This window comes from Rhagoletis pomonella, unplaced genomic scaffold (assembly GCF_013731165.1).
Source record: "Rhagoletis pomonella isolate Grant_MI unplaced genomic scaffold, Rhpom_1.0 Rhpom_scaffold_00011, whole genome shotgun sequence".
NCBI classification, from domain to species: Eukaryota; Metazoa; Arthropoda; class Insecta; order Diptera; family Tephritidae; genus Rhagoletis; species Rhagoletis pomonella.
Genome location: NW_023458565.1, coordinates 21,667,871 through 21,679,906, shown reverse-complemented (window position 1 = coordinate 21,679,906; position 12,036 = coordinate 21,667,871). Strand labels below are relative to the sequence as shown.

General features: G+C 35.5%; 1 protein-coding gene across 2 annotated transcripts in view; it reads left to right on the top strand.

Moving 5' to 3' along the window:
• Positions 1–916: 916 nt before the first annotated feature.
• LOC118746824 (heparan sulfate 2-O-sulfotransferase pipe) overlaps positions 917–12,036 on the top strand; it is a gene marked incomplete at its 3' end in the record, with an annotated part of 67,112 nt that continues 55,992 nt past the window's right edge. Inside the window, 2 exon segments of one of the 2 annotated variants that reach the window (XM_036480761.1) lie at positions 917–1,002; positions 1,342–1,503. In XM_036480761.1, coding sequence (XP_036336654.1) covers positions 1,415–1,503 — 89 coding nt within the window. 2 annotated transcript variants of the gene reach the window in all.

The following is a 12,036-nucleotide window of genomic DNA, read 5'->3' as shown; positions in this document are numbered from 1 at the left end:
TTAAAATATGCGTGCTAAGCGAAAGAGTGTTAGGAAATTTATAGTGTGAACATTTAGAATATTTTTCAGATGTTTGAAGGGGGTTGCCACCTTTTAAAAAAGTTAAATTCAAATTTTTGAATACGCTCAATGCATTATAAAAATGCGGGAATCAATCGAAACTGGTTTAAAAGGGCTTAATTTCAAAGCTACAAAAGTGGGGGGGTTGGCTGAGTGTTTGCAAGCGGGCGTGTCACCACCCATAGCCGTAATACACTCCGAGACCCATAATTTTGGAAGCATAAGTCAGATGACTCTGAAATTTGGTGTACATATGTATGAAATAGTTTGCACAAGGTGACGTGGCTCCTCAACCCATAGGCGTGAAATTTTTTAATCAGCTATTTGTTCTTCTGACTTCGTTTTATGCTTCATCTATCCCACCTCTTTCATAGACCACTGTTTGTATGTATGTATGTATGTCGGCACGCATAGACACACGTTGACTCTTTGGAGCAGCAACAGCAGCTGTGCAAACCGAAAAATAAAAGGAATGAAATAAGCAAAATGAAAGCTATGCTACAATAATAACAACAACAAAAAGGTAAAATAAGCGCTAAATAAGAGCATGATGCCGCAGAAACGATCGTCGAAGCTGAAAAAGTAGAAAATGCGGCAAAGACCTGGAGCGTTGCGAGCGCAACTCCATCGAGTGGAAATAATGCTGAGTTGCTACGTTGCGACGCAGCGACGACGGCTCAATTCTGTCTATGGTTGCTTCTTGGATTGGCGCATTGCTGCTTTACTGCTTTACGGCTTTGCCGCTCTGTTACTGACAACAATTAGCCAGCAGCAGCTAGCAGCTAGCAGCCAGCAAGTTGGCCAAAAAGCGGTCAGAGACCGACAGAAATTTTCAGTTTAACCGCGATTGCCAATCGCTTAAGACGCTTTTTTGTAAAGACGACTTCAATTGCATATCGTGGTGCTATCTACATACATATGTATGTAAATACATATTTACAAGTATTTTTCTTTGGTTTTTGAAAGTTTTCTTACGCTACGCTGAAGGCGGCGGACTTGAGTACTTAGTCGCGTTTTTGCCATTTTAACTGCATATCTGCTATTGTTGGCTTTCAAGTTCACGTAGTAGCATAACTCGTATGTAATAACAATTAGAATCGCGTTGTAAACGCAAAGTCCAAGCACGTAAAATAGCATATGTAATGGTAGTAATTATTAAAATGATTAATTAATTAATTAATTCATGGTGCATGTGTAACAAAGCAAATACATTGATGTATGTACGTACGTATGTACATTTGAAGTGTAGTGATTTTTGAATTTGATTTTGATATCTTTAAGCAAACTGCATGAACAACAAACACACCCGTTTTCCGCGTAGAAAAAATTTTGAAAATATTTTTGTGTACGTAAAATGAGTTTGGGTGGTGATAAAACGTTCAAGATGAGAATGCGCGACATGGAAAACGCTTTCAAATATCGCCGGATACCATATCCAAAGAGGTAAGTAGTTAACTCCTTTTATCGGACACATGTTATGCGTGTCCGGGCATGCAAAGACACCACCAAAACAAAAATAAAGAAAAGAGAAATGCTGTGTTACAGGAAATTCGTATCGAAACCCCAAACTGTAGGCGAAACTACTGCTGAAAATTTTTTAAACAAATACTTTCAATAAAGAAATTGCTTCCTGGTGGTGGCGGCCAGAGTTGCACAACCAAGCAATTGACCAATTTTTCGCGCTCTCACCCGTTCCATTCACAAACCTACTAAACTCGAATTGAAGTCGTCTTAGTTAGAAAGAAGTGAAATGAAATGAAATGACTCGACAAGAGTACAAAAAAAAAGAAGCCATACACGTAGAGTAGTTAATAGCGAAATGGTACGCTTGCACTCCTAACATAATGATATTAATAAAAACAACAAAAAAAGCTTGTAAAAAAAGTTTGCTTAGAAAAAGAAAAACAAAAACAACATTTGTAGAAAGCACCAAAAACATATAAAATAAAAGCATTGAAACTACCAAGTGAGAGGCTTGCTTGTTCCAAATTGATATCACCTAGTTTTGAATTTAATGAAAACCGGTATAAATTGTCTTAGACGCACCGCACTTTTTAGCCTAGCTTACATACCTAGATTCACATACATACATGCTCGTACATACATACCGCGATTGACAGTGGTACCCACTGCCGACAGCACCATTTTCGGGCAAATAAAGTTGAAGTTGGGGCTATTGCAAATAATAATAACTGGTTAGCTATGTAGTGCAAATACTTATGCGTAGATATGTAGATACGTTTGAAGGCGAATGAATGCACACTTTGATGTAAAAAGTGAATTGCATTTTGTAAACCTCCATACAGCCCATAGATACTTAACTCTTTTTAGCTGCGAGATTGCTTTTTAAGATCTTTTTGTTTGTAACTAATATCCAGATGGGTGAAATTTCTTCATTATCTACAGCCTCTGTTGCGGTGGCGCTGAATTTTTTTAATGATTTTTTTTTTGATTTAATACACACTTAGTGTGAGTCAATTTATTTTTATAATACCGCATAATTTAAAGTTTTGTACGCAAATAATAACAGCAAATTTAATATGCTGAGGGTAGGTTGACTGTGGTGGTGAGCGAGCTGAATGACTGCGTGATTGACTCACTAGGCTGGGTCGATTTTGTATGGCGTAAAATAAAAGGCATCGGACCGTATTTTAATAGTAATACTATAATGTCTTAGGGCTAAACCAATTGTTATTGGCCACGAAAGATTAATTTAAAACTTATCTTTAGCCCGCGCAATTGAATCAAAGTGTATGAATTTTGAAAATGAAACTTTGGCTCGTAATATCTTTGGAATGCGTTAATTGTTATAAACAGGACGATATATTAAATTAAGGGTTATTAAATTTAGTACCTCACGTTCATTTATCATTTTTCAATAAGTCTACAAGTTTTTAAGATATTAAGATAAATCTTACAAAAACTATTATTTTCCCTTATTAATTTTCAATTCTTCATTACTTCAGCAACCAAGTGAAAAATGCAAAGAAGTGAGACGAGATTTATTTCAAACGTTTTAATGTTTTCGGATGTTTATATACATAATATTAAAAGGACCATGGACTTGGTCACGCCGATTTCGTCAGTTTTTAAGATCGCAGTAAATGAAGTCAAACATGTAATGTCCAAGATTAGGAATCGTTTGATAAGTTAATAGTAGTTTCAAGCATATACCTAAGTAGGTATTTACATACATTAACATAGTACAATTAGGGTGAGAAACGCCCATTTATGCAGTCTTGAAAATTGGCGCGGAATGGTCACCGAAGAAGCACATTTTTCGCGGTTTCTAAATTTGCCGTTATACGAAAGTAGGGGACGTGCAATAAGTGTTTAGATATACATAAATATTGTAGTCAATTCCATTATGTGAAAAACTGACTGTAAGTGTCTTTAACATATCCTGGAAAATCCTTTTGAGGACTCTCCAATTGGACGATATTGCTTTGCATTCAGCTTGAACGAAAAAAGTCACTCTCTGGCACACTTTTCTGTAGGCCGGTTCTTTCATTTAAAAGTTATTTGTACATACAATTGAAGACAATTGTTTTTTAGAAAAAAAAACTGGAGATCCACTTAAGTTTTTCGATATAACTTTGGTAAATGTTACTCGATCGGTACGAAATCGTGACTGGTTTATGATAATAATATGATTGAAATCGTTCAGATTGTAAACAAATTATTAAAAAAAAAAATGTTAAACAAAATTTTTTGTCATTTTCCTATATTTGCATTTTTGTATTGTATACATAAACAAATATGTAAATTAGTGTTTCCAGAAGTTGTGCCTGTTAAGTGTTTCCATACTCATTTGCATACACAAATTTTTTCCACCACTATGGAAAATAATAGCTTTTCCATTGGAGCAACCTAAATTTGCAAAAATTCGCAAGCTATAGCTAATATTAAAAAAGATTAGAATATTTGGAACCAGCGATCTAAATGCACCCCAGCAGTATCAATGCTGTTCTTTACATCTTTTGACTATAGGCCAGTGCAATTATCAAGAGAACAATTCAAATTTTATTGAAGAGAGATAACTTTGAGATTAACGATAAGCTAAAGGGCTGCGAGAAATGATGTGACTTTATCAAAGCTTTTTGCTGAACCCAAAATTATTAACAGGAATTGGTCTTATTCGACTAATGTGCTGTGGGTCACTTGGCGGTCGATACGCGGGCTCTTACAATTAAAATAAAATACTGATATTTTGCAGGCTTGTTGTTGACTTCACGATACAATATATTTTCACTATTACTAAGGGATTTGAGAAAAATTAGATTTTCGACCCGCCCTAGTGCTCACTTTGTACATTTGTATGCACTAGTATGTATGCATGTATGTATGGATGGTGCATTCGGTGGGCTGCAGTGAAAATTTCGCATTTTTTCTATTTCGTAATTGAGTGCATATTTCTAAGCTTGTTTAATTCAGATGCAGGTGTGCCACCATAAACTCGAGCTCAAAATCTTCCATAGCAGCTACATATATGTATTTTCGACTATCATGCAAAGTCTCACTATTTTTCGTTCTGATACGATTTGATCTTCTGCTCTGTAGATTCATGACAACGTTACTTACATCCCGATTCCCAGATTGAAAAGAGTTCAGCAACTCCCAAAACAGGGGGCCTGGAGCCAATTTTTATTAAATTTTTAAAACCCCTTTTATGCACCTTTTCTTTGCAATTTGTTTTGTATTACTTATATAGTAGACCTGGGCCTTTTTCTGCAGTAACCTATAACTTTAAAGCTGACTTTATATTTAAAGGTTGGATTAAAAGTAAAGCTATGTCTAAAGTTAAACATTTCTACTATCGGTTTTTGGCGTGTTTATGTTTCTTGGTTGTAAACCAATTTAAAGCCGATAATAAAATGCAACATTTAAATATAAAGTGAGCTTTAAAGTTACAGGTTCCCCCTGGCCCTTAATCGATAAAGCACTAACACTTATGCAGTCACAAGTGGGCGTTACCATGCCGATTCCACAAAAATCTATAATATTCTTATTTCTTGTTAACTTGGAGTAAGGTAGTGTCCTTAGTTATTGAAATATCGTAGTTTTCATATTTCTGCAAATTACCGTTAATAATAATAATAATAGATTGGCGCTTACACATATGTTAGTGTTTGGCCGAGCTTCTCCTCCGATTTGTGGCGTGCGCCTTGATGTTGTCACACAAAGCGAAGGGACCTACAGTTTTACGCCGACTCCGACCGGCGATTGTATTTTTATGAGAAGCTGTTTTTCATGGCAGAAATTCACTCGGAGGTTTGCCATTGCCCGCCGAGAGACGACCGCTGTTAAGAAAAAACTTTTTTTCTATATTTTTTTGCGATGTTGCTTTGGCCAGGGCTTGAACCCAGGTGCTGCGGAGTGGAAGCGCGCACTGCTTACCACTACACCACAGCGGCCACAGCAATTGTTTATGCCAGAAATAATTCAACTTTTTAATTTAAATATTTGCCAGTTATTTATGAAATGTCACCAAAAAAGTTAATGCAAAAATGTAGAACAATATGCGTATTTTTTATTTTCGTTTGGAGGCAAATAATTAAGATATTTTTTGGAATTTCCTAATTCCAATACGCATAAAGCTTAATTACGTATTAAAAATGAGATAAATAGTTTAGCATATGCCGCTAATTTTTATATGTTTTTTTTTATGCGTTAGAGCAGTTCAAAAAAAGGCACAACCTTTGATGCACTTTGTTAAATTGGTTTTGGAGAAAAATCGGCGTTTTGCCATCTTCAATGTGATTTTCTTAGCTTTTTTGGAGTTATGATTCCACTTTGGAGTATTAATCATATATTATTACATTGTTTTCTCTCACACATTATTATAGAAAATAGAGCGTACTAATTTATAATACTTAAATTGATGTGCGCCGTTGTAATGGAAAATTCTTGGAAAGTAACAAAATTAGACATGGTAGTTGGAAAATCGTTAACGGTTATTACTTTGGTACATTAGACATGGGTTGGTTAATTGAATTAGCGAGTTTAGTATTAACTTCAATAAGAACTTATGCATGCCGTCTTAAACCACTACTCTTACTTTGAACTGAAAAGAAATTAGCATAAGTTAGTTTGTTGTTGTTTGCGACAGGATGCAAAATTTCTCGGGTTAATATCACTCATATAATTTAGACCGCAGTAGAAGGTTTTACCTAGAAATCTGATTCTAGTCCTACACAGTGCTGGGCAATTACAGAGAAGATGCTCTACCGTTTCCTCTGCATCTGGTGAATTACAGCTACGACAAAAAGGGTTGTATTCCCAGTGCCTTGTGAAAACGTCAGTTAGCCGAGATAAATCTGTCTTTTTCAGTTTGATGTGAAATGTAGTGCGTTTTGCGCAATAGGTAGGTCTTCCCACCTACTGTTAGCCACCTTTTTCCAGTGCTAAGTATGGCAACCCTTGATATAGTTCAGAGGCCTAAGACCTTCCTGCCCCTGAGGCATTTAGAGCCGACCCCTTTCTGGCTAGCTCGTCGATCATATCGATGCCACGAATGCTGCTGTGCCCGGCATCTAGATCAGTGCAACAATATGCCTATAAGCTAAAGTCATAACGTTCTCTCTGTATTGTTTTATTATGCTGGAGGTGGTGCTTATAGAGCCAAGTGCCTTGATCGCTGCCTGGCTATCCGAGAAAATAGCAATGCACGCCTCTTTAGCCGGATGTGGTTGTCGAAAAGACTCTTCGATTTCTAGGCGAATTGAAAAAATTAGACCATGGGAAAAGGTTCAGACCACTACGTTCCCAGGTCAATCGAAAAAAAACTAGTTCAGCATGCTCTCAGATCTCGAAAATTTGTGTGCGGTGTGTTTTTGAAATACAGGTATATTGGCATGTCTCTACGTCACGGATGGACTCCTCCCATATTTTTATGCAAGAAACAGCAGTCACGAAGGAGCTGGAACTGCAACTCTCTAATGACTGCTTCTATTCTTGGGAAGATACACCCTACGAATTTTGTGTAGCTAAAAACACGGTAACACTTTGCTGGATCCCTGACCATTATGGGATCGAAGGCAATGAGGTTTCCAACAAGTTGGCACGAGAAGGATCGCTATTTGCCTTTTTGGGATCTGAACCATTCTGTGGTCTCAGTTGGTCCTCTTAGAAAGCCATATTTACTGAATAGGTACACTCAGAAAGCGGCCAGGGGCCATAGACAGCCCAGGCTCTTCGGCAACCCTTTCAAAAGAAAGGTTATTATTTTACTAAATATAAATGACATTAGGCTACTCTCTGAGTACCTGACTTTTCACAACCGACTACGATTTCACTGGAACCGAATGAGTGTGATAACAGAGTCTGAATTACGGCTATGTCTTGAAGACGATGAGACGTCAGAATATATTATATTTTACTGTACGGCTTTGGCTAGACGAAGCTTAATCCATTTTGAAGCTCAAATGGTCCAACCCTTTGTAATAAAGAAAACGCCTACCAACACCCTTTAAGGACTCATTAGGGAAGTGGATGGTATCTTGAGCATCCTGGGTTATGGACTCTCTCTTTAAGTTTACATAAGCAATCGCTTTTCAGAAGAAACTAATAACAATTAAAATTAATTGTAAAAAATGCAATGCAGGTAGCAAAAACATTAAAAACTATGCTTTATATTGTACATATACAGCTGGCCTAGAGGATCCGCGCGTGCCCTATCTGCATAGTGGACACAAAACATCAGTTGAAGTAGGTATATAGTACATAAATAGCTTTTTTTCCTTATTGCAATCAACACTCTACAGGCAATGACAAACAATCGGCTTCATTTCATAATATTATTTCTTTTTTTAATGAACTTTTCACTACTTTCGCGATTTGATATCTTCATATGTACCTACATACAAACATACACATGTAAACAAATACATATGTAATTCGGTTCAATGTTGCTAAAACTTTGGCGTACATCTTTGTTTTTGGCATAAAATTGTTTGCAGAAAGACTGAGTACATCCACACAAATAAGTACGTATGTATGTACATTAGAGTGTAACACTCTCCATGCATAAACAAGTAATTACAAAGAAAACATTTTTAAAGACAAGCTTTTATTAATGGTTAGTAAAAAAAAGGTCGATCACCGCACCGCCTAACGGCTAAAATTTTGATGGATTTATTTCTCAATACATTTTTTGTTGAATTCTCAATTAATTTTTTTCAGTGTCAATAAGCTTTTCTTTTTTTAAGTGAGTTAAAGTATAGCAGTACTGTGCTAAAAGTGGTAGTAAAAGCAGGGCTGATCTACACGTCGCTCTCGTCCGTTTCTTTTAAATAATATTTTATGGTGTTTTCGTTTCTACCAAAAAATATGGCCTTTTGGCCATTTCTATTTTCGTGTTCGATTCTAAAATAAATTCAAACGGTGAGAAAATATTGTGTTCGTTTCTTAAAATGTCACACCCTTGTAAGATAAAAAAGGGCACATTCTCTGCCCTTTGAAGCTTTGTCAGGGGAGATGGTTGCTCCAAAAATGAGATGGTTGCTTAAAACGACAGTATTATGAAACGCGTGAGCTAGGTAGGGACAAAAAGGAAAACAAAACATGCCCTTTTAAAGGGTGGGGTTAATATCAAACACATTTTGCACCGTGGAAGGGCAACTTTTTTTTGGAAGAAACGAAACCACCATTTATTTGCGCGATGCTTGCAGAAATAAACAGGTGTATGTATACTGATCAGCTGATTAAACGTATAACATCTCTGAGTATGGTTATTCTTATTTAAATTTTTTTTAACCGAAGAGGAAAGAGCACTTAAATCAAAATGAAAACAAATTAAATTTGTTTAGTGAAACCAAAAATTCGAAAATCGAATTAATTTGCACTTAAATGAATCTGTTGAAACGCAGCATAAGTAATATACTTACGTCTAAATATGAAAAAAAAAAAAATGCGGAACCTAAATACGGGTTTTCCAAATATCTTAACTCCTGGTCACCTATCGGGCAAAAAGTAGGAAACGTAGGGTTTTTCAAACAGTTATCTGGACACCTGCGCCACTTAGCATATTGATTCCTTTTTAATTTTGCATTGTCATCGCGGTCTGAGCTAAGTTTGAAGTTTCAAGTCTCTAGCCAATCGGGGAGTTGGTTAAAAGTCGATTGTAAGATTCGCTTAAACTTAATAAAAGTTTGTAAAAATCTGAACTGTTTTTCATCGGAATTATAAAATTTATTATATTTAAGATATGTACTTATAGACTTTAAATATAAGTTTTACAATTCGGTTGGAAAACTTTTTTGTGGGGCATCCTAATATATGTATGTATTTCGGTGTGTATGTGCTACCTTATTGCACATACTTACCTACATACATACATAGTATATACATAAGGTCACATTTATCTGCATGCTCAGTACTTTCATACATACTTACATACATATATATAAATACATATTTAGCTGAATATTCATTTGTTTACATACTGTTGAATATTTGTTATTGTACTCGTAAGCCACCTTCAAATTGATTAGCATTATCTGTTGTCGTCACGGCTTTGCAAATTTTCTCCTACATAAACCGAAATAGCTTGGTTTTTTTTTATATACACACATACCACACAGTTGATCTTGCTAATTTATATCCACTTAAAACAGCATTGTAACTTTCACAAATTTTTGGGTGCCATCTATTAGAAGTTGTTTGAAAATTTTCACTTATGCCACCCACGCGTAGTATTTAACCAAATAAGGGGATTTCTGCAAAATTTATAATATTTACATAAGTATCATTTCACTTATGCACTTATATGGGTTGTGATAGTTTAACTTTAATAACTTAACTTTTACGTAATGTTAATTTTCTAGCGAATGATTAGCTTGCTAGTTAGCTCTCTTATTTTTTTTAATGGGGAGACAATGCCTTTATTAAAATTAGCTTAGCCTACTGCACTGATATCACCGCAAAAAAGCAGCTCTTTCTTTTTCTTGTTTTTAGGATTTATGAGCATGTTTACATGTACATATGTATCTGTGTTTTATTGACATTTTTAATTCGAGCAATAAACCGTTCAGCCGGGTTCAGTAAGCCATCTCTCACATGCAATTCGATGTGACAATGAAAAAAACGTTATAGTCAATTGCCAATTGCAAAAGTTATGTTTCCGGGTGATTCTTTCAACAAGTCTTTCGTTTTACAATACTTAGCAATTACCGTAATATCTGCCGTTGTGTAATTTATTATTGTTTAGTTTGTTTCAATTTCCTGTATCGACATTTTGCGAGATTTTTTAGTGTGACTTTTATTGGATTTGGATTGCGCAAAATTGCAAAATAGAGAAAGGCTGAATCAAAGCTTTTGGCAAAGAAAAGTAAAGTATCTAAACCGAATAACCTCTAACTTTTACATAATCTTGATTAAAGAGTCCTTTTTGTTAAGACATGCCATAAAATTAAGGCTTTCCTAGAAGAAATTTAGTTCTAATGAATATTCATATCGTTATCAAAATACATAAGTATTCGATATACATAGGAGCCGAATGAAATGAATAAGCCTTTAGGAGGTTTTTAGAGATATCTTGGAGTTAAAGCCCTTTCCTAGGAATTCTTCTTCTTTTTGCATATTAGTTAGCTTGGAGCAAATTTCAGTTGTATTCAAAGTAGATAAAGCTTTATTAAGAAGCAAGACTTCAGCCGGGTTCGGACTAAGAAACTTTATTTTCGCAGTGAATCAGAGGAAGATTGTGGAAGATTGAAATGCTTAGCAAATGTTCAATAAAGTTTTCGCAATATTTGGTTTTTCTGGTTTCTTGAAGATTTATACGCTATGAAAGTAGGTATAGTCAGCAACCAGTAAGTGCTTGGAAGCGGAATAGATGCTTAGACAGGCCAAGTTCTTCGGTTATCCTTTCGATAGAAAGGATATTATTATATTAAATACTAGGTTACTCTGGGTTTTGACGCCCACTGTGGCTGAGTGCGTTGAATCCCTGGTCTGAGTAACATCTAAATCAGGGGTCGGCAAAAGTAAAACTGTGCCTGTATTGGTGAGCGCAAGAGAACTGCTCCGCATTAGCAGCCCGGTACGAAATATAAAATATTTTATATATGCCTAGCATGATGGCACCTTTCGACGGTGTCGCGTTACGTTTCATCCACATAGTTGTGCATGTAAGTACAGTATTGCAGTGAGTGGTGAGACTAGCCCACTTATTACTTGCTTTTTTAAGAGATGGATGGATCCCTTAAAAAGAGCTCGCAGGTAGCGAGCAGCCTGGCCAAACCTTTCCAGTACTGCAAAAGTGGAACGTCCATGCCCTCTATTGCAAGTGCGTCCGTCTTCTTGTCGGCTGGTGCGTTCTGGTTCCAATAATGCAATACTAAAGTTCAGACTACTTACCCATCTCGTTTAGGGATCTGCAGGAGTCGTGTGTGTTGAGACTCGCACTAAACACAGTTTTAATAAACAAAATCTAAAAAATCCGTCATACTTGCAAATATATGTACATTAGTGTGGTCCTTAACTCTAGAAAGCAAATTTTTACATCAGATTTCCTAAGCCTCAACCTCTACGTCGATGCTATATATCCAATCAATCGATACCAAAATTTATATGTCGTTCATTTGATTTTAAAGACCACCTTAATGTACCTGCATACATACAGTGTTCAAACAAATGACCACGTGTTGATTTTTTTTTCAAATATGTATTCGTAATGTGTTTCGAGTTAAATTTTTTTTTATGTTATTTCCCTATTAAAATATCGCTTTAACCAAAACCGTATAAATCATAGTTTCAAACTTTATACAAAATTTAAGAAAATTCAATCGCGTATAAAATTGTATGGGCTATAAAACTGCATACCCAAAAATTCCGAATAAAAATTTTGATGAAAATTTGTAGAATTTTCCTAAATTTTGTATAAAGTTTGAATACCGTTTTGGTTAAAGCTTGAACGATATTTTTATAGAAAAAAAAAAAAATTTAGCTCGAAAAACATTAGGAATATTTGAAGAAAAT